Source organism: Scophthalmus maximus, chromosome 10, assembly GCF_022379125.1.
Source record: "Scophthalmus maximus strain ysfricsl-2021 chromosome 10, ASM2237912v1, whole genome shotgun sequence".
Taxonomy (NCBI): Eukaryota; Metazoa; Chordata; class Actinopteri; order Pleuronectiformes; family Scophthalmidae; genus Scophthalmus; species Scophthalmus maximus.
The window spans coordinates 12538142-12565712 of record NC_061524.1 but is presented as its reverse complement, the minus strand read 5'-3'; the positions used below and the strand labels follow the sequence as shown (position 1 = coordinate 12565712).

Below are 27571 nucleotides of genomic sequence, written 5' to 3'. Positions count from 1 at the left end.
GAAGTACAATTATTTAGACTCCATCAACATTTAATATGTGACTGGATGTTTAATAAAAAACGCAGGTCTTTCTCTAATTGATCCAGACCTCATCCTGTCAAAAGGAAATGTTCATCTGAACTTCTTGGAAAGAAGTGTGTTGAGCCAGTGTTCATTCATTTGCACTCACTCACGAGTTAGCGTTTAATCCCGGGTTTTTTTTCCCCCCAAGTTATTTTTGTCCCCCCCCCCCATGTTAATTAATGTGTCTTGTCAGGCGCTGCGGCTCCGGTCAGCTTGGTGGATGAAGAATTCCAGTAGCGACTCAAAGAACACATCACTGTCTGTTAGGGACCTCGGCTCCCTGGGGCTGCCCAGAGCTGTCTGGAGAAAACACTGCCACTTCGGCTTAAACACTGTTAACAGGCAATGAGTGACAAGACACTAAAAATCTGATCTAAAAATATCTCGTGACAGTTTTCATTATGGTCTTATATTATTCATTCATTTGAACTGCAGGATAATCACAGTTGAGAGTAAAGCCAGAATATGGTGTGGGGGGGGGGGGGCAACTCCATGTGCTTATTCTCTACATGGCCTTCTTGAGCAGTTGTTGTTTTTTTTCTCATAATTGATTTTTTTTTATACACATTAGTCTTTGGTTGTTGGTGTATTTAGTGATAGATAGATGCAGGAGATTCTTTTACATGGATTTTACACCCGTGTGCATGTTAGAATGACAGATGAGGGGACGGTTTCAAGGGAGGGGCCACACTGTGTGCTTCTAAGCCAAAAACTGATATCGGCTAGTGCCACTGTTACTGAGTGCTCGGATTTTTGCTAGATGGTTGCTTAACTGTGTGGTTTTGTGGTGACCATTGTTATCCCCATCACTAACATTCTAAACTGCAATAGTGCTAGCAAGAAAGCAACATTTGATTTATTAAGCACATTTCACTCCAGATGGCCACAAAAACATTAGCTGTTAAATTGATGTAATTTAAACAAACACATTTAAAACAAAAAAAAGTGAATGTATACTTTGACAAGATGCTGAAATGTTGCCAGCGTATTAGAGTATTCTAACTGTTGCCTGATTCCAAAGTGCTTTTTTGTGATGTGACCATTCTTTGAATAGCAAATCCCGAAGGCTGAATTAGAATATACATATAGCATAAAAACATAAAACGTCATCCCCTGCTCTCATATAATAATAGACTACGGTAGCCCTTCCTTCAGCAACACCAATATACCGCAGGGATCGAAACCTCGCTGTGATTCTGCACGTACGGCAGTGTAGACTGAGTATCGAGTGAGGAGAAAGAGCAGTGAGGTGCTTCAGAATGAGGGGTAATTATTGTGATGTTCCCTGCGGTTGCAATCAATTAGTTTGTGGAAGACGCTCGCGCGTTGGCTGAGCAGCCCTCGTAAACAACACGAGCAAGTTAAATTAGAAGGTGAGGACGAACAACCGAGCATTCCTCCAGACTTGCAGCATGCTGCGGGACTCTCCCGTCAAGGCCGGCAGGTAGTTAACATGACACGATGGCGCAGTCCGAGCTAAAAATACTCGGCGATGTCAGCGAGGGGGTCCGGCGAGTTAGATTCGAAGCAGCGACCTTTCATCCTGTTCAGTGTGGAGCAGTGTGTGGAACGAGGGGGAACGCGGGCGCGAAACAGCAGTTGCCGTCGTTTATTGTTTTAACACGGTTTAACCTCTGCTCGCTCAAACATTTTCACGATTGGGTTTTCAGTCAGCAGGGCATCGATTGGACAAGCAGGTCGACTTGCATGGGCAGCCTGCTAAGCTTCCCTTTGCATGTGTGCTGCCTTTGATGTCTGCGTGCGCGGCCATCCAGCTGTGGAGGCCTGCTGCTTGGTCAGCAAGTCCTTTTTCTTTTTCTTTTTTCTTCTTTCTCTTTTGTCTCCACCTGGGTCGAGTCACCGTGTCGGAGCGGGCAGCACCAGCATCCGTCCTGTCATCCAGCCAGCCAGAGCTGATTGACTGGATAATCACATCTTCTCATGCTGCCCTGTACGTGCCACACTCCTCCACTGTTCCCTTGGGCCCTGAAGTCAATGAGGCAGGGAGAGATCACTGCAGATCCATCACTGCAGATGGATCACCATCAGCCAGGGCACCAGAGGTGGCTGGACGCGGCACACAGTGGACTGAATGTCCGGCCGGCGGCCGGCAGTTTGAACCAGAGACTGCACAACAGGTGTAAAACCAGGCCCTGCAGTCGTGGATGTTGTGCAGGAATGTTTTGCCTAATATGACTGACCTCTTTTCCCCTTTCCGTTATTTCCCTCTTGGAGGGCAAGGACAGGACAGGATGATGGAAGGCAAATATCAAGCACGCTTTCAAGTCCAACTCAATCCCATTATTTCATATCTGTCATCCTTAATCCCTCGCCAGTCGTCTGGTTTCAATCCTGCCCCTGACGTTTAGGGCCTCAAAGCAGAACTGTGCCTCTGAGGTGGAGTGTGTCCCAGTACTTTGGCCCCCCCTTAGATTTGCATTCACATCGCATCGGGGCTTTGAAGATTGCAGGAAAAGGAGAGGATAAATGGCCATAAATGTGCTCAGGAGAACGAACCTGGCACACATCTGAAATGCTCCCCGCAGTGGGCGAGGTGTCCGCAGCCTGGGAATTCAAAAACTGTCACAGAGGCGCATTGTCAGTGGGCTGTTTGGTTATGTGTGCCCTGGAGGAGGAACGTCACAGCTACAGTAAATAGCCAGTCCAAATATGCTCTAAGATGGAGGCTGCAAGTGTTGCCCCAGTTGAACCTATGTTGTAATTTCTAAATGCAGAAGTGTGTGAAGGAGATATTTTATTTTTGTGAAAATGACAGAGACTTGTTCAAGTTGCAATGATTTATCTGTGATTCCAAATTTGAGTAATCTGAATTATACTTGGGCCCCGAGCGCCGACCAGCAGGAGGCTGGCGAAGGCCCTCTTGTGTTTGCTAGTTGTTTTTGTGATCCTTTGAGACTTCTCCATTGGTACTTGCTGGTAGTGACACACGTCAGATCAAGTGTCAGGATTCAGTGAAGGAATGATCCAGAGATTTGATGGAATGCTATTCATCACATGTTCTTCAGTTGAATGGGATTTTTTTTAAGGATTAAATGAAAGCGCCTGACTTGATAGAACGGGTGCAGCGTTTCTACAATGTTCCTGCGGCTACCAGTAACCTCCTCGCTTCCAAAACACACCCGATGAAAATCACATTCTGTATTTCCTACAGACAATGGCCCGGCCGTTTTCCTTTTAAAGCGTTTTCTTCTTTTTTTCACCAGCAGGAACACTGCTTCTATTATGCAAGTGTTTCTTTCCGTATCATTATTTCATTTCATGTGGTGGACATGAGACAAATCAAATACTGGGTTTCACTGGCGGTGGGTAAACAAGATGGAGAGTGATGCTCAGTTAAATGTCCTGCACTGTCGCTGCCTTTCGCTGGTCATTTGCTGCCACCAAGTGGCATGAAAGGAATGAGAAAAGAAAAAAGAAATCTCATGAGAAATGAGGAAAACCAGCTATAAATAGAAGTCAAATCAACCCTTGTTTCTTAAGTGAACTAAAACCACACAGACACTACACATTTATGAGTCAGTGCTGCTGCTAATAACAATAATGTGACACTCTCATTACTGCCTCCCTCCTCTTGGTGTGATGAAAATAGCGCTCGGTAATAATTGGGAAATGTGATGCCCTGTCTAATGGTGCAGCACAGCAAATGCGAGTCAGAATGATGTTTTTTTTTTATGGACGATTAACTATGTCTACCTTCATGTTTTCTGTCTCTGTCAAACTACTGCATTCCTCTACACTCTCCTCCCTTTCGACCTCCCCCTTCTCTGATTCTGATTATATCTGCTATCTCTCAGCCTCTCTGTCTCGTTGTGTGTGTGTGTGTGTGTGTGTGTGTGTGTGTGTGTGTGTGTGTGTGTGTGTGTGTGTGTGTGTGTGTGTGTGTGTGTGTGTGTGTGTGTGTGTGTGTGTGTGTGTGTGTGTGTGTGTGTGTGTGTGTGTGTGTGTGTGGGGGCGGGCGTGCATGCGTGTTAACCATTGTTTGGACTGTCCTGCAGGCAAAGGTCCAGAGACAATTTTTGCGGGTCAGCATCTGAACGATAATGAGTGGCACACAGTGCGTGTGTTCAGGAGGGGCAAGAATTTGAAACTGACCGTGGACGATCTGCTGCCCGTCGAAGGTACTTCCCACCCTCTGCTCCTCTGACAGCATTTTTTTTCCCTCCTAGACATTTAAATGACCCGTAACATGTGTTGGGCTCTCAGATTCTAGGTAAGACACAAGCTCTTTTGCAGATTAAAAGACAACTTTGAGTGTGTTTTTGCTGTGTCAGGTTTTAAATTGCGCTCATTTGTTTTTCCTGACAGACAATGTGAAAAACATGCCTCCTTAAATGATGATGTCATATAAATATTATTACTATAGATGGCTATGAAAGAGAGAATGCTGCCTACATCAATTAATGTCACTCTGCAAAACTATTTTGAAGACAGCAGTAGTGGATGAAGTGTATTGTTTAAGGTCTATGTTAATCCATATTAGATATATTTTTGATGTCCTGCACTTTGATGTTGCTGTCATTATTAAAGGGATCGTTTAATTGCAAAGCGATCGTCTTTTTTAACGGCCGTATACCCCCAATAACATCTTCACTCCCTCCCCCCTCTCCTGCCGATCGAAGGTCAAATGGCGGGCGATCACACCCAGCTGGAGTTCCACAACATCGAGACAGGCATCGTGACAGAGAAGCGCTTTTTGTCCATGGTGCCGTCCAACTTCATTGGCCACCTGCAGAGCCTCGCCTTCAACGGCATGGCGTACATAGACCTGTGTAAAAACGGCGACATCGATTACTGCGAGCTCAACGCCATGATCGGCTTCAAGAACATCATCGCCGACCCCGTCACGTTCAAGTCGCGCTCCAGCTACGTGACCCTCACCACCCTGCAGGCCTACTACTCCATGCACCTCTTCTTTCAGTTCAAAACCACCTCGTCCGACGGCCTCATCCTTTACAACAGCGGGGATGGAAACGACTTCATCGTGGTGGAGCTGGTCAAAGGGTAAGAGGATGCTTCCCCTGTCGTCATAAACTGGGAGTGCAGAGAATTTGACTGAGTGTTTCCCCCGCTTAGCTCCGGCAGATCCACTCACACGCACTTCACTTAAATCTTCAAGAGCTGTAACTGGCTCTTTGTGGCTAGTTACAGAAATCTTGATCTTTTTGCTACATTTCACTCCAAATTTGGTGAAGCCGTCAATTCTTCTTTTTCTTTTTTTGCGCCACACTGCCAGAGATGATTGGTCAAACAATGGCTTGTACTTTGATGTTTTTTTTCTCCTCCTATAGATGAAGTTTGATTTGCAGTAGGCGGCATTAATGATTTTATGTAGCTGTTCTGCCTGTCTCTGCTCAGGCTACAGTTACTACTCAGCTCCTCGCACGCACGCACACACAGCTTTACTTGTAGAGCACACCGACCTGTCACCAGGTGTACACACCAAATGCAAATGTGAAACGCAAACGGGCTTTAAACTGTGTTGAATGAGTTTCATACTAGTGTAGCAAGATGTCTGTTTATGTAAGACTATCCACATAAATGGATTATGTTTTTTAATAATGCCGCTCTTCAGACTATATGACACTTTCCAAACAGAATATAATTCTTTACAGCCTTTTAAGCCATTATTATGGGAATCCAAATTCTTTTCTTTTCTTATCACCTCCATGCCAGAACATTTTCTGAAAGCGCTGTGGGCAATTACTGTTCTTTCTAAATCGTCATGAAGGCACAACAAATACCCGACATAAAAGGGAATCGACTACACAAGGGAGCATTTCTTATGGCTGGTATGCAGCTATAGAATGACCTCCTTTGAAGTAATGCCTGAAGTTAAGGTATTATTCAATATGATCAACATTAAAGGCATCTATTTTAATTAAAATGAGCATGTGAATCATAAAATTGCCTGTAAGCCGAAGAATTTAAGACCAATTTGTGCAGCAAAGCCAGCAACCCTTTGGAACCTGCCAATTATTTAGCGCCTCTCAGACAGCTGCACTTGCTGATACTCTCATATCTACACAATTGAGCGCGCACACACACACTCACCCCACTTTTCTGAGGTTCATTAGTCTTAAATATGTTATGTTATTTTTCTTTTTTACAGTCTGACTTGTCTTGCCTATTAAAACCTTGAAATTAGACCTTTGAGTAATTTGGACACTGCCAATTACACACATCTGCACAGTTTATATAATGCCAATGCTTTTATGTCCCTCCATTTGTGTCCATGGCTGCATCCTCTCATGTTGTTCAATATCCGGTCGCAGCTACCTGCACTATGTGTCTGACCTGGGGAATGGAGCCCACTTGATCAAAGGTAACTCCAACAAGCCCCTGAACGACAACCACTGGCACAACGTCGTCATCTCCCGGGACACCAACAACCTCCACACTGTCAAGATTGATACCAAGATCACCACGCAGACGACCACAGGAGCCAAAAACCTGGACCTGAAGGGTGCGTTGGCAAAGTGGATTTATATCTCTTTTTGGATTTCATTAAATGGGGGCAGCAGTGGCCTCGAGGTGAGAACAGCAGGTTTGTGGCTGAAAGGTTGCAGCAGCGGGACAAACCCTCTGGGTTTGGAGGGGAAAAGCAAAGCTTGGCCCTCACTTATTACAGCCTCCAAGGGACCCCTGAGAAAGAACTCAAACCCCATGTCTGTTCAGTAGCCAACACTAATGGGGTGGGTGGGGGTGTGTGTGTGTGTGTGTGTGTGTGAAGCTGGGAGTTCATAGAAAAGACCAACCTTGTGAAAACATAATTAGAAAGAATTATCAGTAGATATAATTTTCACTTGGAAGAATATTGTCATAATTCCTTTTCTGCCTTGAAAAATGCTGTAATAATGCGCTGGACAAAATGTGTTTTAAAGGAAAGCTGATATCAATAAAACCCCCAGCTTTGCTCCGTGTACACTAAAACATTTCAAACAACGTTTCATTAAATAAATTTAACCAAAACCTATAAATTCAGCCCTCTTAATGTAGGTGGTTAAAAAGCGTATATAGGATTTAAGATCTGTGCAATGGTTTCTGTCCACTAGAGGTCAGTATTGTCATATTTGCCATTGCCTTTACAGGTAACCTATACATTGGTGGTGTGGCTAAGGAGATGTTCAAGGAGCTGCCCAAGCTGGTGCACGCAAAGGAGGGTTTCCAAGGTTGTCTGGCCTCGGTGGATCTGAACGGGCGGCTCCCAGACCTGATGTCAGACGCTCTGGACTGTGTGGGGCAGATAGAGAGAGGATGTGAAGGTGAGTGGTCTCCCAGCTCCCAAGAAAGAAGCTTAATCTCTTCTGTTGGAGATTAGTTGCTGTCAAACTTTTTGACTATATGTTTAACTGAAGCTTTGGTCTAAAGCTTAAAAAGAGATGTTTAATTTCACTTTACAGATTGAATAAATAACAATAAAAAAATCTTTTAATTTTATCGATTACTCTTGGTTTCCTCTCATTATCACACAACCTGGGTGTCACTGCGACAACAAGCAGCTGCAGCTCGGTCTCCCCCCGTTCTCGCACTTTGTCCGACAAGGCCGCTCTTTCACTGTGCGGCACACCCACTCTGCCAACCTGTGGCACGTAATTTAACATCCATGCAGCGTGTTAGTATTCAGTTAGAATGCATCAAGCTCTGACACTCCTCTACAGGCAATCATTTCCGTTTCACTTGCCCATAATCTGATTATTCTCTCTGCCATATTTTTACTGCCTGTGTTATTTCCCATTTTATCCCTTTTCGGTTTTGCTCTGTGCATGCTTGCTGGATCTGAGAGTTTGCCAGGAGCAATCCCTCTGAATTATGTATGAAGCCTTTGTTGCATGCATGAATATCATTTGCCCAGTCCAATGTGTGCACCGCATCCAGTGACAATATTTGATTTATTTTTCATTGTCACTCACTTAGTTAAATTTCACAAATTCATCTGCTCTTTTTTGTTTCTATCGCTCAACTTCTGATCTTTTTTCACGTTCCAACATTACAAATGTAATCGAGCCTTGCGCGCCCTGTGCGGCTCCGTCGGAGTCGCAGTTTTCTTTGTATAGCAGGCATAATCAATGGTCCCTCTCAATTGAAAGTGGATTCTGAGATAACAAATTAATGGGATTGTGGTGATGGAGTCAGTAGGTACAGCATGTAGTTGCTGAATAGCATTTGAATAAAGCAGGCATCATTTCAGAACATGCATGAGAGGGGGAAAAAAAGTTACTGACCACCATGGACAAATACTGTTACCTAAAAACAATAATGACTTAACAATTGCATGCTTCTATTTGATATTGCTGAGGCCATTTAGAGAGGCTAATGTTACAGTTTGGCTTCACCTGGCCTCCATTAAACACATTTGTAGATACCGATGCCCCCCCCCCTCTGGCTCTTTCTGAGGACAAACAAACCAGCACTTCACTCCTCTCTCTGTCTCTCCTGCTTCAACTGTGTGTGTCTCTGTTACTCCGACTCTGACGGCGTGGTGCTTTACTAACAGCTGCTATACTCTGCCTCTTCCTTTCCTATTATTGTGCCGACAAAAGTTGCATTGATGAGAGCTGACTTGCAAGGTAGATAGTTTTGTCTGTTTGATACAGCGTCTGGTATCCCTCCCCTCGTTGCATCTGTAATGCCCCCCCCCCCCACACAAACTTCTCCACAGTCTCTACCTCCACACTTTCTGCATCTCCCTGAACAAGATAACTGCCTAATTTGCCTTTCAACCCACCAGCCATATGGAGTCGGCTTCTGTTCCATAGGAATACAAGTATCATTACCATCTTGTATCAAAGTCTATGGGTCATACTTTGATTTGCACTGACATACTGTATGGTGGGTTCTTTTTGTTACATTTTGTGTGTGCTTTTTTTCATTAATTGTTCACATACTGTACATGTTTATTATATTTTTGCATGACTTATATTAGTCTTAATAATAATGTTTCTCCTGCATGAATTTAAAACTGATTTTAATTTAAACTCCTTTTATGTTCCACATTAAAACTAATCGTTGTTGTTATATATATATGTTTATCAAAGCCTTTTTCCTGCTATGGTCTCATTCTTTACTACGTAAGTGTTTAGCAACAGGCTTAAATAGCAGCACTGTTAACTAATTGAAGTCAGTTCAGATACATCTTATATGCAAATAGCAATATTACTACATTATATTACTGAATTTGTAATTATCATGAATTTCAAATTGAAGGTCCAGTTAGTGGGATTTATTCCATAATTTCAGCCCTACATATCTACACAAGCTGCTTTCAGACATGCACTGAAGTCTTGACATGTTGCTCTGGACATTTTCTTGAACTTCTCCTACAAGACCCCCAGTAAAAAAGTTCTGATGAATATTCGAGTGAGTTGAAGTCATAGTACAGCAGGAAAATCTCCGGGAGATTCACGGCGAGCAAGTGGGCGTGTTGATGACTGCAAACAAAAAGAAACCTTTCCACAGCAGAGTTATCAGAGCCGGCTGCAGACACCACAGAATGCTCCAGAGATGTTCCTCTTGGTGTCAACGCGTCAGACTTGGGACCGTCTCCTGTTGCGTTCATCATATGTGAACAGCAAACTCTGGGGAATGTGCGAACACAACAGCTTTCTCGAGGCCAGAATGTACAAACCAAATGTTTATGTTATGATACTTGAAGTCAATATCAAGTTGGTTGCAATCTGCAACCTCACCACTATATGCCACTAAATCCTTCACACTGGTCCTTTATGAGATCAATTATTCTCTACTTCATGTCATATATAGATATATATAAATTAGAAAACATTGCAGAAACAGGAAAGCCTCAATGAAATGTATGATTGTGTACCTTAATTTTTTCTTGTCTTATATTAACTAGACATATTTCCAACACAAGTTGTTAAGTCAAATAAAGTCAAATTGGGACCCATTGCACTTAGACAAATTCTAATGTGAAAGATATGTAGTTGCAGGCATTCTCCATTATATCAGATGTGTTTTTCAGAGCCATTTTAATCATGAAGCCTCTTTTTTTTCTTGCGTACACTGTGTCCAGCGTTTTGCTTCTTTTCATTTTTCAGCCGTGGGTGGGCTACAGCAAATGCTTAAACTATTAAGCAGTTACCATAGCTACACTGAGGCTGAGCAGCTCACCCCGTTGGTACTCTTACTCTAAACTACAAATAAACAATAAAATGTAGATCGGATTTACATGGGAAATTATGGCTGTAAAGGGAAGTGCTGCATTCATGCATGTAGCAGTGTCTTTTGTTATTCACGTTGAATGTGTGATAATTGTTTTTCAAATATCCAGATGTTGGTAATATTAGGGTTAGGCTTAAGTGTGCTGTAAATCATCCAAAACCAACATTGTTACATTTTTTAAATACCCCATCAACATATACATTAAACATATATATGTAAATATATTCATTCAAGCTAACCCCTGCCATTCTACTAACATGAACTAACTCGGCGTCACTTCACACAAAGACTACCGCTGACGTCTTGGTCTTCACAGCGGTAGACTGAACTGGATATCAGCTCAGACTGACAGAACGACTGACTGACTGACTGACACCACAAGCATGAAGATCAAACACTTTCATAACTTTGAGTACATCTAGAGGCACTGTTACGTCGGTGTTCACAAGCACATGGATAACTCCATATCCTACTGCTTAGAAGACTGCGACCTCGTCATACAGTAGCTGCTAGTAACATGGTTGTCCGAGTGATTGCGTCCAACTGATTGTCCCGGATGTGAGGAAACGAGAACCGCAGCACAGAGTGTACTGTTCACTGTATACACCTTTTACTTGGTGGCGTAACACTAATCAAGAAATATTAAGTAAAATACTTAGTAAAAAACATATTTGAACTGCTTTTAATACCGTAAATGTTTTTTCTATTATGGCTGTTAACGTGTGGGCTTTTTCTTATGACTGTCTGCTAAATACAGTCAAATTCATTGACTAAATACAGTGTGTTTTCATCCGTTTGTCTTGCGTATGCTTCTGTTTGCAGAGGCCAATTGTCCGTATGCTTGTGTCTGACATTTAATTTCATCTGCAGACTCAATCTGCAGACTTTGCTGCCTGTCATATTATGAAGCACTGCTCACCAAGTCGCTGCTTGTCTCCACATCCAGGCCCCAGCACTACGTGCCAGGAGGACTCGTGTGCCAACCAGGGAGTGTGCCTTCAGCAGTGGGAGGGCTTCAGCTGTGACTGCAGCATGACAACGTTCGGAGGGCCGTTGTGTAATGACGGTAGGATTCCACCTCTTAATTCTCCAAGTCCAAACAGTTGTAACTTTTTGTTTCATAAGAGTCAGAAATCTACATAGTAAACGTAGATGTCGATCGACTTTGCAAAGACCCTCATAACACAAAAGTGACGGGTTTCCTCATTTCATTTAAGCCTCGATGAATCACACAAGATGACATCCCTCTTACACATCTTATGGCATTAGATGCATGATTCATTCCATCTGTTTTGCTAATTAAATACGTCCAGGAAAATCTTGGTGTTGAGTTGTTTAAAGGTGGGTGTTGTCATCATCAGGAGGGCCATTTTTATCCTGTGCATTCACTGAGCAGCCTTCTTTCAGCTCATTGATGTTTCCTGTGTTTGCGTCCTTAAGGAGCACAGTGTTTGCCAGAACTATTACATAATTTCCCTTTGCGAACTTTCAGATCAAACAAGGTAATGGCCCACACTGTGCTGCCGACTGTTTCTGGTGACTGATATGTTGTAACTTGCGGGAATAAAGAACATGTTGACTTTACTGAGCGAGGGAGGGAGGAGGGGGGTCGGCAGCTGATGATGCTCTGAAGGGCGGAAGCTTCCACATTTCTGACATCTGGCTGACGGTTCAGAGCTCATTAAAGTTTCAGAGATGCGCCACTAGAGGGAGCAACAAACATTGTGTTCTTCTAAATAAAATATCGACAACAAGTCAAACAAGCAAAAAAAAACCAGAAGATAAATCACATTTACCAAAAGACGCACTTTAATGCTACCAGGATGCACCCTGTTGAGTATTGCATTGACACACATGCACACACACACACACACACTTGTATTTCTATAGTTTTGAGGACACTCATTGCCTTCCCTAGACCCTAACCCTAACCTTAACCATCCCGACTAAAACCTAACCCAAACCTCATTCTAATAATCCTAAATCCAAGTCTTAACCTAACCTTTCCTTACCATGACCTGTAAACATACTCTATCTTCCTCTCAGAATTTAATAATTTAGATGTCCCCCATAAGAAAGACAAGTCCCCACGATCCCAAACACAATACAAAATTCAAACTGCAATTTAAAAGTGCTGTGATATTAATCTCTCTTAAAGGGAGTTAAATGGGCATCTTGTTCCAGGGACTATTTACTGATTAATGTTTAGCTTTTGGGAGAACTGGGGTAATGTCTGCTCTGCTTTTAGAAATTGGGCTACTTTCTTCTGCCAAACATGCACAGGGGATTTTGTGTGGTCATTATTTCCTTCTGCAGCGGTTCACACAGTAAGGGGTGAATGGGCAAACTGCTGAACTGCATTAAAGAGAGAGGATCAGAGTGGGCACTCAGAGGATGACACAAAAAGCAAAAGGAGAGAGCGCCATAAATGTTAATGCATTCGGTGTCACGTCCACCATCCCGATAAGGACCCGTCTTTTGTTATCGAGAGAAAGTGTTAATAGTTCCCTGCGCTGCCTCATAGCCTGAGCATATCTGCAGCCTATGATAACACTAAAAGGATTCTTCTGTCCGCGAGGTGTGGGCTTGAGTGTAGCTCGTCCTGATCTCAGCCCTCCTCTGCTCGTTTTACTCTCCCTTTCATTCCTCAAACCACGTTTGGATCAACAGAGGTGTGGGGGCTCCTGCGCGAGGTGTTAAGGGATATTTTTGATGGCGAACTCCTCGTGAACCTTCCTTGTGAAGAGACGTACAGTTAGGAGCGTCCTTTTTTTTTTCTCCTTTCCCTCCTGTCATACATATTCATGCCGAGCGGGCCCGTAGAGCTTGTTTCAGCGCTGGGAGAAGAGCGGCTCACAGGACATGTACGCATATATTATATCTTACCAAAAGTGCTCCACCCGCTGAGTCCAGTTACTGCAGCTGGTCTCATTATTCCTGCTGATCTGGCAAAACAATAAGGAAAACAACGGGACGGATCAATGTGCAGGCCTGGGGGATGCCATATGTGGCCACGAAAGCAGATTTTTGTCTTGAAGAAATGTCGTTCACTACGCGTGATCTGAACTAGTTCTCAGTATAGTGATACGAGACAGCGTGATCTGAACTAGTTCTCAGTATAGTGATACGAGACAGCCGGACTCTGCCAAAGAAAATCTATGAGTAGGGAAAATGAAGCGGGAGCGAGTTGGATTGTATCTGTGTTGATGGATTGTCATGGGGGTAGAAGGAAAAAGAGAAGCGTCCCGGAGGAAAAATATCATTCTTTACCAGATATATTTGCATAAACTGAAATGCAGTCAATTTACGACAGGACAATGTGTCTCCGGTAAGGGAACCTTCATGGGAAGCTCGCTGCACTTCCAGATATTTCTCTAGTGGGTAGTCTTGGCATCCTGCCTTCTCACAAGGAGAAAAACTCCATTTCACAGCCCCTGGCCCCATAACATTTACAGCCAGGATGAATTGTACAGCTGTCAGTCACAAATCGTAAGGGAACTGATATCATGTCTGATGGAACAATACCATTCCATCGTTCCAACTCATATGAATTCAAAATGTAATCTTTTTTTCATGCAGGTTATAATTGGTTTGTAATCACAAGATACAACTCCAGTGCACTCAGTCTTCACCCAAAGAAAACATAAACTGTACTGTAGGTGATGGTGTCTTGCAATTCATTTTTTTTTTCAAGCACTTTTTCAATTATGGCAAAAAGGAACTACTTAATGATAATAATAATCTACTTAATTAATGACAACGAACCTAAAACAGATATCAGCCCCGGGTCCTTTCTTCTAAGAAAACAGTGTGCAGGTATCTTGTAAGACGTTTGAGCCGAGATGATAATACGTTGTGACTTCAGAATATTTGCGCATTTATATTAATAGTAAAATAAATGAAGTGAATACGCTATCTGAAATTCTGTGTATTCATCTTGGGAGATAATCCCCAAAGCTGACTAGTCATCAATCTTATATGACTATATAACTCCTTCCAAACAAGTACCAACGATTTACTTTTGGCTTTCTGGAAATCCTTTTTTTTGACTTGCCATATTTTTTTTTTATCAATGAAGGAAAGAGAAAAGGAAAAGTGATCATACAGTAGCGTCCTCTTAATCACTGCAATGCAAATCGTGGCCAAACGCACGTGGCTTTGTGTTTCAACTGTTCCGTCCTCTGGGGGAGGCAGCGTAACAGCTTCAACAATCTAGAATATGCATTGCGTGTAACCACACAGACTCTGCTCTGGGTTTCATTTTTCAGAGCAATCCATCATTTCTTGCCTGTGCTTTGAGTGTTTTATGATAAAAATATTTCAACTTTTCCGTACAGCGCTGCACCTTTCACTTCAGAATGAAAGTCAAGATGATAGCACCGATTTTTTTTTATTTAAACAATCTTCACATCATCTCATCATCTACCAAACACTTCATCCCAGTGAAGTGCCTGTGATGTTTTTTATTCCTTCTCTTTGAGCGAACTGAGGAAACGGTAGATATGTATTCATAGAACCAATTATGCCTACTGCATGCCTACAGTTGGTATAACAACCCCCCCCCCCCAAAAAAAATAAAAATAATAATAATAGCAGCGGTGCGGCCAAGATGAATCAGACTCCTCTCAGATCATCATGCATGTGAAATGAATTAAGACGGCTTTGAAGGGTGTTAAGTGTGCATTTGCTCTCGTCACTATAATCATTTTTTTGATGTTGTTAAGAATAAAATGGGTTGTAGAATGCAACCTGGTGTGAACCACACCAGGTTTTGTGTGTGTGTGTGTGTGTGTGTGTGTGTGTGTGTGTGTGTGTGTGTGTGTGTGTGTGTGTGTGTGTGTGTGTGTGTGTGTGCGTGCGTGCGTGCGTGCGTGCGTGCGTGCGTGCGTGCGTGCGTGCGTGCGTGCGTGCGTGCGTGCGTGCGTGCGTGCGTGCGTGCGTGCGTGCGTGCGTGCGTGCGTGCGTGCGTGCGTGCGTGCGTGCGTGCGTGCGTGCGGTAATCAGACAAAAAATGACAAGTTCCCTCCTAATATAGAAAACTTAGTTAGATCCTAGATTTACTATTGCAGTATTGCAGTGAACAGAACTTCCTATGCACAGCGAGTATTGGTTTGCGTGTTTGTGTGTATGTGGGGGACCCTCTTAAATCTCCAGTCTAGACTTCCTGCGGGAGTTTGCCTGCAGTGCTGAAGCATCTGAGAGTAATGTACAGAGACAAACAGAATGGTGTTTGCCGTTGAGCTAAAGTGGGTCGTGGAAAGGCTGTAGCGAGGGGCATGCCTCGCCTCCACGCAATGTCTGTCTCGCCTGGCTGCTCATCCTCCCAGTTTTATAGCCAGAGCTATTAGTGCCATGTCAATATTGTATCAACAATGGAGTTTGTGCCTGGCTCTAGTATCCACTGTCTCTGCCCAGGGGGCAAAGATGAGCCACCCTTGTTTGATTTGTAATGTGTCCAAGTCAATGCTAATTCCAGTGTCTTTGTACCTTGAGAATAGTCCGTCTGGGCCCTAGGCTCAATATCTACTGTAGACACCAGTCGTGTAAAGTAAAATAATAATTTATCTGTCATGGTCTCATCTTCAGGTCATCTAAAGACAACTATTTTATAACCCGGAGGAACCCACCGATATTATTATTTATAATAATACTATTTTTGCACCCGCTAAGAGGCAAGAAATGAAAGTTCAGAAAATGAACATTACCAATTTGCAGATTGGTGAATTCTGTGAAAGTTATGTGCTGTAAGTAGCAATGCATCAGGGGGTCCAGTTTTGCTAATATTCCTTGTATGTCTGATTTTCTTTAGACAAATTAGTCTGGGACATATCACATGATTAATCATTTGTCCCAGTTTAGCCTATTATAAATCTTAAGACATGTCCCTGGAACTTTTTGTCTTATAAAATAGGGCACTTGGGTTTCAGTACAGTCGGGCCAGACCTCCATATTTGAGACACACACACACACACACACACACACACACACACACACACACACACACACACACACACACACACACACACACACACACACACACACACACACACACACACAGAGGCAGGAAGTACTCCAGACAGTTTTGTTCCATCCCTCTGCAGCAGCATGCAAGGAATAGGCCACTTAGTTTGGTTGTGATCAATACAAGGGGACACCCAGTCCAGTAGTGAGGCCAGGGGGATGTGAGGCACTGGAGTAAACAGCCTGCTGTCACATGGAAGTAATGTTCCCTTTGCCATGGATGTCACACTGTTTCAATGCAGCTCAGCGAAAGAAATCCATGGGTCTGAAACTATTTGAGCTTCAGTGTGTTTTGAATGCTTGGCCTGGCTTTGAACAACCGTTGTGCCCCAAGATATGAGAGAATCAGTCTTAAGTGCTTCTGTGTATTCACTTCAGTGGCCATTCTCACAAAAATGCGCACACACGATCACAAGAATTACAGCACGCCCAATGTAGATCTCAACTGATCTGTTGTAAGGCAGCAGAGAGCTTTTCAAACGTACAACCACACGACAATTGGGAGTTAACGTTTGAGAAAGTTTTCAATTTCTTTCTTCAATTCTTACAAAAAACACAAATAGAAGATCAAGTAATGAACATTTACCTTGTGTATACATATAACATGTAGAACTAATACATTATAGGAGTAATTGTGGATATACTCTACATGTATAGATGGTTTTAATGAATAAGTATGGTATTTGTATACTATTATTATCTATTTTACTCTTGACAAATCCCAAATCCCAGTATTGTCTATGTTTCCAAAGCGTGGTAAAGCTTTTCCACTGAACCATGACCTCCATTGTTTTCCAGAAACTATTAAAACACATCACTGAACCGCACTATTACCACACTGGCAGGTTCCTTCATGAACGTGAGCACTGCGGTTTATTTTAAGTCAGTCGCACATGCACAGTTCTGGCCGGGGCGCCATGTTTATTTATCTGCTGCTTGAAAATAGTCCCCAACAAATGCACCATTTTGCGGTTTGAATAATGTTTGTGCTCAGCTGTTTTTGGAAGTGACTAAGCATGTTTTGTCAACTGAAGCTCAAAGTAAAATATGTAACCTAGTATCTTTCACAAGCTTACTACTTCTTAAGGAAGATCACTGTTTGAAATCAGCTATATATTTGCAGTCATGCTATGTCTAGATCCACTCTCCCTTCTATCGTACTGTGTGTGTGTGTGTGTGTGTGTGTGTGTGTGTGTGTGTGTGTGTGTGTGTGTGTGTGTGTGTGTGTGTGTGTGTGTGTGTGTGTGTGTGTGTGTGTGTGTGTGTGTGTGTGTGTGTGTGTGTGTGTGTGTGTGTGTGTGTGTGTGTGTGTGTGTGTGCGTGCGTGCCTGAAGCTACATGCTCTCATTTCTACACATATCCCATAAATGGTGTTTGCTGTTCCAAATGGATGCTGTCTGGGTCATTGAGATTTCTATCACTGCTGAGCGACTTAAGGAGGTTTTGTAGTTCCATCCTCTTTTTCTTTTTATGTTCCTCGTTTTATTTTCACTTATTCTTCCTCTACGTCTAACTCATGGTCACTATCCGTCCTCATTATTTTCAATAATTTCCTCAGGCTGATTGAGTGTCTGAATTTAAATGGGTTTCTGTACCAGGAAGCAGTGGCCATATGTGGGTAGAGGCTGTTGGCATGGAAACCAGGTCTCCAGGCTTTTCCTCCCACCGTGGATGCTGTAACACATCTGTAACTTTACCCAGGCAGTGAAATCTCTGCAGGAAGTGGTGCAGAATCACTGGCATCTTCTAGCTGGCTTGGTAGGATAAGAATACGGAACGCTTGTGAGTTTGACTCGATGGTTCGCTTGACTGATGGTAGAATATAGAATACGGCTGTGACACAATTACACAAGACAATTATGATGTGATGTCTGTGGTTAATGCTGGCACAGTGACATTAGTACAGAGTACACAGTATGACATCATAGCTGCTTTGATGCGGTGAAGTCCTGACATTTTCTTGAAACGCTGTATGTGAGACGGCTGATGTCTGCAAATGTTACTCTGGCCATTTTTTGGAACTTCACCTGCCAGACCTCTTTCCTGGGAAATGTCAGAGTGAGAATACAGCAGGAAAGTCTCCGGCAAATTCACAGTGAGTGAGTGGGCGTGTTGATGGCTGTAAACAAAAACACTGCTTTCCTCAGCGGCCTTCTCGCCATGTCCTGCCTCCTGAATGCTCTACCCAGTCGACACAGGGTGTCTCTGAATTCTTCCTGTTGGTGTGAACGCGTCGGACTCGGTCAATCTCCTGCGGCATTGGTCATTTGTTCGGAATAAATGATGCATTGTTTCCAGTACAGAACTAGGAACAATCTTTTCACACGAGTTAGCATGACAGTAACAACATGAGGTAATTTGTGAACGGCAAACAAAGTTTTGCAGTTAATTCACATAGTACATAAAGAAAAAAGGAATCAAACATGGTGTATATGAATGCCCTCCCGCCCCAAGAGCAGAGGTAAGAAAAAACCCACATCCAGACTAATAGTGAATGAGTATCACTTGTCACATTAAGGACCTTCAGCGTGATAATTTCAAACAGAGTAAAAGTGAATAAATAATATTACAGCTGATGACATTGAGCAACTAGGCAACAAGAACAGTGAATAAAGACAATAAAAGAGCCAATTACAAAATTGATAACACCAATACAAACAAACAAACAAAAAATGAGAGTAAAAACCCAAAGTATTGCATGTGTAAGTGTGCGAGTGTGTGTGTTTGGGGTAGGAGTAAGGGCCTTTGTCCCTGTCAAGGACGGGTGACAATGTTTTTTCAAAGTTTCTCAATAAGCCTTTCAGAGAAAATCTAATCTCCTCTCGCTTGTTATAGTGTAATACATCCTTGATCCATCTGCTCTGGGTAGGCAGCAATACATGTCTCCATTTAAGAAGTGTAAGGCGTCCAGCTAGAACAGTGGTAAACGATATGATTTTGAACATCGTTTTTGAGTCTGTGAAGAATACGTGGACGGATCAGAGTGGAGCTCGAGCATGACGCACATGCAGTCGTCTTGGTTGTAATCTCTGTTGTAATAGGAATCTCATCTCAAGCTCATTGCAGTGCAGTGGTGAAAACCTAATCTTTGAGGTGTTTTTTATTAATTGGTAGCCCGGGGGGGCATGTTGACAGGAAATAAGGAGCTGTTGTTTCTCCAAAACACAATACTAATTAAAGTGTTGACTCGAAGACAGAACATCTGCTAAACTACCCTGCTGGGTGATACACTGACACTGCAAATATTCCCCTATCTCATAAACTCAGGCTATTGAACATGACACTCTGGAGAACTGTAGCAAGACTTTTCAAACATCCCTTTTAAAAAAACAAGATTGCTTGCTTGTACTTAACTATATAAATAAAAACTTTGGATCACTTCTGTTGGAATTCCATAAATGATTTCACTGTCAGACGTGATTTAATTGAGGGGAAAATTAGAATTAAAGTTCACTGAACTGCAAATTCAGATGCTGATGGACACTGCAATCAAAACTTGCAGTGAGAAAAAAATAGATTTTCCCGGTGACAGCGACACAAGAAGCAGTTGTTTGTTGTGGAGTTTGGAATAAATAATGCATAGTTTCCAGTACAGAACTAGGAACAATCTTTCACACGAGGAAAGTCACCGTTAGCATGACAGTAACAACATGAGGTAAAATAATATATCTCCGCAAAATGTATGTAAATTACTACAAATGCAACTGCTACTCAAGGAGTAAAGTATATGTTTACGTACCCGAGCTCTGCTTTTGGCGATTATACCACTTACCTGCTGAGCATGTGAAATTTTAAAAGCTGACACAGGTAGGTGAGATTAGACCTGTGAGGTCCATCTACAGGGGGTCCTGTTGCAGATGGGCTGTTTTTGCCTCACAGCAGTGCAGCACTGAGTCTGTGGCTCGACTTTTTGAGAAGTGCACTGTAACTTAGCCCAGTGCAATGCAGCATTGGCTGATGACATTTATCCAAGTAGACTGATTGGACTGACGAAACCCTAATTCACTGTCAACACTTCCTCCAAAATGAACAGTGAAAAAGTTCTTTGTACGTGCCCTTTAGAAAGACTGGATGGCTATTGACAGGGTGACATTATTTGTTTGTGCATTGGCAAAGGTTTGGTCAGGTTTAGGCACAAAAAAACACCTTTTCTTCAGTTTAGGGAAAGATCACAATTTGGGTTACAACGGATACTTTGAGGTCAGGATAGCTCCGCTGTCATTCTTACAGTAAAAAACCCATTGGATGAAGGTTCAGAAAACAATTGTGGTCTTGACTAAAAAACTATTAGTTGTTGGCCTGTGGGAAACGGGAAACAAAGAATGGTCTCCATGTTCCAATGCTTTGTTTGCCCATCCATCAACCTTGACTTCCTGCCTACATGGACGTTATTGTTGTTGTGTAGCACCGTTGCTGGACCGCTTCCATCATAATTACTCTGGCCACTAGAAAAAGGGGAACATGAAGACATGTCATTTTAGGACACTTTCAGAAAAGATTGATGGTATTGCTCCTGGTTGTTTTGAACTTTACCAGCACTTATACAGTATGAAGAACAAAGTTGATATATTTTACACAGTTGCACAATTTTGCATGGAAGAAAGCCTGAGGACGTGAACTTGATAGGTTGCCTTTCATTTCCTTAACTTACTCGCTGTAGCAACCATGTAGCGTTATGTTTTATACCAAGACAACCCATTTCTTATGTTAGTGTGAAAGCCAAACTAGACTAAGTGCAGGCCTGGAGTAGGAATCAGTGCTTGATAGATACACATCATCTTCCGCTAAACACTTTTTAAAATCATTCCATTGGTGCAGTATGCTACAAGACATACATGGGTTGTGCCTGCAGTATAGCTACAGGAGCCTCTGAATAAACTTGTCCACTGCAATCACAAAGCAAATGCACAAGCCTTAGTTTCAAGAGGGACTCTGCTTAGTATGTCTGAGCAAAGCTCTGCGCTTTGAGTATTATTAACAATATGCACAAAGGGCTTAGACAATGCAAACTCATCTCTAGTTCACCATCATGGGGAGGTCGATGGAACTTTTCCTTGTGAATTGTCCTTGAAGTCGACCTCTTAGAGTGTTTTTTATGCATAAAGGACAGATTTTATGTGTGGTACAACTCAAATCCTCTCTTATCACCTGGCAGCAAGGGAGGGGGGCACACATAGATCACTCACTGCCTTAGCCAAAGTCGGTCCCAGGAAGACAGCTGTCTTGACTGAGTGATTCAGAGAGGAAACCTTGCCTAATACGCCTGAAAGATATTTTAGACTGGATATTTGGTGTTGGGAGCTGCCATTCCAGTTGCAACCATGTGTAAATCACTGCTTGCTTCCCGTTGGCTTACTCTAATGAAAAGACATTGTAGTCGAGGTTAGTCAAAAAATCCACATGAAAGTAGCAGTCTTCCAGGTCTGTTGTGGTGGGTGAACTAGATGTGGCAGTAGAAGTAGTGTTCCCAATGTAATGGAGCGTGTTGAAGGCAGATTTCAGTCAGACATAAAATGGAGGTGGCGTGAGGCCAATTTTTTTTTTTTCTGGGCACAGGGAAATGGATGCAGTGAAGCCTGTAATGCTAGCGCATGCAGACAACTGGAATCACATTGCCTCACTCATTGTGTATGTGACACACATTTCACCGATATACATTGCGTGCTGTGCTTTAGGCCATTGACCTTTCATTTACCAAGCCCTCGCTTAGACACGAATGACTCTGCATATTGGCCAACCAGAACTAGTGGCTTCCTGCTTGGTTTTCCACTGGACTATATTGCCCACGTTGGTTGTTTTGTTTTTTCCATGAAAAAAATCAAACTGAATCTTATTCCCGCAACTTTTCTTGGCTAATGTTGGTGTGTTCTGTGTTCTGACAAGCTTGTCAGAACACAGTTGGTTACATTTTAAATTTGGCCATCAACTAAGCAAAAACTTCCATACTCAAACTTCCTCATCCAGCAACAACACAGCTCAGTGCCAAATCACCATGAAGCTAAATGTGTTCCCACTGGTATCCACGACCCTGCAGACTGACGGCAACGCATCAGGAAGCTTTTGCCCTTGACTTCTCCTCATCAGAAAGAAATTCTGAACCAGAGTCTACAGTTACTCCTAAGGTGACTCTCAACCTGCAAATGCAAGTGCTTTATCCAGCTGTTCAACCAGAAACTCTGACTGTCAGTAGGGAATACTGTGCCAGATTGTATTGCGTCTTCCCAGCTCCCGAAGTTAGTGTTGGCAGTAGGTTGGTTGTTCAGACATACAGTTCGAAAATAGTAATTGGACTTTAAAATAACTTTTTATCCTCCTATAGTGTTCTCTAGAGTCCAGCCAAAGCCTGCCCTCCTCTCATACAGCAGACATTGTTCAGCTGCACCTCTCTTGGCCTTCCTCTACCCCTACTCTGTGTCCTCCATGGCAGCACAACGGTGTGTCCTGCACAGCTTAAGCTTCTGATTTGACACAGCGAACGTCTAACAGAGCAGCTTTTGATTAAGGTGAGACCCAAGAGAGACCACACACCCCACATTGTGAAGATTCACCTTATCCACCTGGTTCATGTTGCCTGACTGGTTTCACATTTCTTGAATGACTCGAAACGAAGATAGGACTGATAGATACTTGAAACACATATGATGTCCTTGAAGGTAAATAGAGATTAAAGTGCACTTTTAGTAAAGAACATTGGGAAAGAAAAGAGCAAGGGATAGTGCTCACTCATTAGGCTTCGAGTATGAAATAGATTATTGATGGGCCAGTTTGCAGTGGGATCCTCACTTGAACTTGTAGTGGCTTCAGAATTTGTTTTTTATTTAAAGTGCTCTATTTCTGTTTTCAAAAGCAAGAAATGAATGCACTGTAGTAAAATAGATCTCTCCATTTAGAGAATTTCTTCTTTTTTTTCTGTGTTTTTACTTCATAGTTTTATTCCAAAGGGAGTGAATGTCATCCAAAAGAAGGCGAGGGGCTTTTGTGAGGAGTGGAAGTGGTTTGTTTAAAAAACATTTTGTGTTCAGAAAAACATTAAAAAAAATCCTCGCCACTTCCGTTGTTGTCCCAGTTAGCTGGGGGGAGCCAGAGCTGTTCATTAACAGAGAGGCTGTGGACTCCAGAAGGGACCGGAAGGGACACACAGTCTGTCCTTGTCCTGTTCCTGATGACGCGTTCTGAGGGGGGAACTGATGTACTCGGGATGCATGTCAGGGGGGACAGACGGACAGAGACAGACACATTCCCCCAGTGGCCCACTGCGTCTTGGGAACTGTCAGAGGAGATGGAGAGAAAGCCTCCGGAAAGCTGCTCACCTCTCACCCCCATCTCCCTCACTGACAGTCAGGATGTAGATTATGCATTTGCAGACACATCATCGTCACACACCCACTCGCTGACACACGTACGTACGTACGTACGTACGCACAACACTCCCAACCTTTACTTGCAGTAATGCACAAGGATTTTTGAATGTTATTCCTTATGCAATTGATCTTAGTGTGAATTTAAATGGATTTATGGTAATGAATAACATTTTTGTGGCATCATTTATGGATTAGGGAGAGAGAGAGAGAAAAAGGCCATGCTCTAAATCCTCACCAGCAGTGTCTCTGAGTGAAAGGAGCAAAAGGAGCCAATTGGCTATACAAATAGCACAGTGTGCAATGAAAAAGAAAATCTACGTGTTTATCTTCCATTCACTGTATGTAATTTGGGCCTGCTCACGCTGTGGATATTAAAAGGATGCTGTGTGCAATTTGTCTGTTAGAATCTGTTTTGTGTATATTTACTATACATGTGTAAATTAAACCATAATATACTGGATATGGCCACTGCCATCTCGCGCTTTTGCCGACTTTTGGAGCCGGAGTCTACAAAGTTTTTAGCATGTTGGGGACCAATGGTATCAAGCTGCCACCAATATATGCCGTCGACTAATTGTGAGTCCGTCTGTCCAACTAATCATGACATTTCACCCTGTTTTAATAGCATGAAATAATGAATCAAGAACAAACTTTGGACACTTGAACATTCAAATTTGACTTTTTAATTCAGCCCATGTCCCATCTACTGACATATAGAGGGCAGGATCAATGCCACCAGGGGGCAATCCCGATGATCTGGCTTAATATGTTGGCAGCTGTCATGTCGTCCATCTTCATATACAATCTGAGTATAAACATATCATTGTGCTTTTAAGATGAGTCTTGCTGCAGAGAAATTTGAGCATTATATTGAATTGTTTACGCATGCCCTTGTGCAACCCAACGTAACATCAATTCAACTCAATTCAATAGAGCCAAATAACAATGTACAAGGTTGAGACCTTACAGTTTTATTATTAAAGAGAGAAAACAGACATTTCCCACAATTGGCATTAAGCACAATCTCCCTTTAAACAGGAAGAAACCTCAACGGAAACAAAGTCGAGGGCGGCCTGCCTCTACAGGTGTATATAATACTGCTTTATGAAAATACAAAGATCAATCCAAATAATTTTCTGTATCAACTGTATAAAAATAACATTCAACATAATTTAGTAGAACCATTAAATAATCTATAATGCAGGAGTCATTTCAGACAAAATTAAAGTTAATATGAATGAGAACTGATGTCGAGTTTGTGTTTTTGTATAAATGAAGTCATTCTATCACACCACCATGCACCGCCATTTGCTGATTTGATTTCACCATTACAAATGTGCATTATTTCCTATTAGTGGGCTTGAGTCCTTGAGTATGAGCTTGAGTGGTGTTATTTATGTAGTCTTCTCGGCTTGCATAATGAACAGTGTGTGCAGATCAAATCCACGCGGTGCATACGGGTTGCTTCATTTTACATAAACTGACATTTGCTGTTGGTGTAGCAGATTTCTCCCCCCCCAAGCTTACACGCATGTATGCGCTTTTTATTTAATCGAATAATCATTGGCCGTGTGACAGCGTCGCACACATGAGCGATAGATATTCGTAGAAAGAGCTTATCACTTAATGATGAGAGCAGTCATGACTGTGATGATGACTTAAATCTACAAGGGCTCAGCAGCACATGAGTCAGCGGAGGTGCAGATGACCTGGAAACCAGTGAGTCGATTCCCTTTTCTGAGCGGCGGAGGTGGTAGTATAGGTCACTTGATCTTACTGATGCAGCAGCGTAATCTGACAGACAGGCATCCTGATACAACAACCCTCTGCTAACACAAACAGTATTGACACCCTGGCCTCCCTCTGTGCTGAAATACTGTACAGCGTGTGTGTTTGTATTGAGTGTTGACGCCCTGTATCTGTCTGGTCTTATCTTGTCACATCTGGGGATGAGTAAGGCGGCACGGTGTTTTTCTATTTCTGTACACACATTAGCATCGGTGCATTGTGTGCTCCTCTGTCTCTCGCTGCAGCGTTTGCGAAGCATGTTTGGATGAATGATGTCACATTCGATATTCCCGGAACACTCTCAGTTGCATAAGGAGTTCAGGTTTAATATTGTATATCAAAGTATGACTGGCGATATTAGTGCTGAGTTTCTCTGGCCGAAGGATGACACGGCATGTAAGTGAGTGACTCCCCTGATCCCTCGGTGCTGCTCTATACAATGGAAGAAATTTATTTCAACAACTGTAATGTTCTGCAGTTAATCAAATAGACACTTAATAAAGATCAGGTGACTCCGCTTGTCATTCACTTCAGCACCTACGCATGGCGGCGTCCAAACACACTTGTTTAAAAGGACCACATGTGTTGCAGGAGCCTGACACAGATGCGTCGACTCCAGCACACAACAGGTATACCCGGTTTTATGCACGACTTGGCCTGCATGCCCCATCTGCTCTGCGCCAACAACCGCGTCTGTTGCACTCAATTGCCCCTGCTTAGAGAGCGATGTGTAAAACCACTGCGATCACCCCATTCTTGCGCTGACCTTTTCCGGATGCCACTGATTGTGTCCATAAAAAAAAGGGCAAGTAGTTAGATATATTTTTCTTTTAATGGCTACAGTAAAACTGGCCCTCGTAGAGGATAAACATTGCTCCTCTAAAGGGTCTTTCTGCGTGTGATTAAAAGTCACCTGATGGTCCTTTAGGTGATTTAAAGGCCCTGCTCCAGGCAGGTCAGGTACTCTTAGACCACCCATTTGCTGCTCCCCCTCCGCTTTTCCACCAGCTCTCCAAAAATCATCTCATCAGCTCAGTGCTCTGTGGTTGCAGTCGTAAGTGAGTAAGAGAGACCACTCTTGTCCTTTTATACTCTTTTGCTGTCCAAGGGGCTATTAAACCCCAATACCAATTTCTGCCCTCTCACAGTTTGGAGGGGGGGTCGGGGGGGTCCGCCACAATTTCCGACAGATTTCTCTCTTTTCTTTCTTTTTAGATAACTCTCCGTGGCTTTACTTCGTGGGTTGTACCCTAAAAAAAAGAACAGAAAAAGATAAACAGAGGAATGTAGGATCCCAAAGAGGAAATGTGCTCAGAGCATCGCATGCATCAGAGACCTGCACAATCCTCTGGGTCTTAGATGGAAACAAAGACGAGCTGTTTTTGGCTCTCTGTCGACAAGACGTCTTACTAACAGGAACAAGAGTCAGAAAACAATAAGGGGAATCAAAAGACTCTTCAGTGGTGAAAGTTTAGTCGTGGAAGAGGGTTTTCTCATTTTGTGGCTGACGCTCTACAATCGTCGGGTGAAAGCAGGATGAGATCTGTAACGGTGCTAAAATTAGCTGAAATTAGTTTAGGTCGTGGTCCCAGGTGTTCCGCTTTAGTGCAGGCAGAAGGGATTCACTTGTGAACGTTCCCCCTCAGGCTGTATGCATGCTCTCTGCGTTCCCGGCGTCCTCATACTTCACTTGGCCAATTTGTCAGGGAAAAGGCTTGGAGCAAAGGGCAACCTGCTGAAGAGCGAGTGGCGCTCGGAGAAGACGAGCTTTTTTAATGGATTGATCTGAGTGACGGCGATTTATGGGAGACATCTGTAGTTTGAGCGTGTTATCGTGTATACGATGCAGTGAGGAGTCGTGTTTAGATTTGGTCCAATTATTTAACCTCAGTGAATATGTAGGAAATGTGTTACTGTCAAACATAAGCTGCTCTCCTTGTGACAAACCCACAGAATATTTTTTGGGCACTTTACAGTTTCGCCACTTGGGGGCACAAATGAACAAGTAACTAATGGTAAATCTGATAACGGTATAACCTCACCGCTGATGTCATTGGCTTTAGGTGTTGCATACTAACACAGTGATTCCACTAAATACCCAGCGCAAACTTGTATTTAGAAAAAATAAGATGTTTGAC

General features: G+C 42.9%; 1 protein-coding gene across 27 annotated transcripts in view; it reads left to right on the top strand.

The window, feature by feature from the left end:
* Positions 1-27571, top strand: part of LOC118283604 (neurexin-1a) — a 231974-nt gene that overhangs the window by 105278 nt on the left and 99125 nt on the right. For 24 of the 27 annotated variants that reach the window (XM_035605752.2, XM_035605794.2, XM_035605776.2 and 21 more), the window contains 5 exons: positions 4080-4202; positions 4704-5085; positions 6357-6547; positions 7173-7346; positions 11210-11329. In XM_035605752.2, the coding sequence (XP_035461645.1) occupies positions 4080-4202; positions 4704-5085; positions 6357-6547; positions 7173-7346; positions 11210-11329 (990 nt within the window). Of the gene's footprint in view, positions 1-700; positions 2715-4079; positions 4203-4703; positions 5086-6356; positions 6548-7172; positions 7347-11209; positions 11330-27571 lie in introns of those variants that run through there. The other 3 variants (XM_035605785.2, XM_035605786.2, XM_035605787.2) reach the window with 3 other exon arrangements.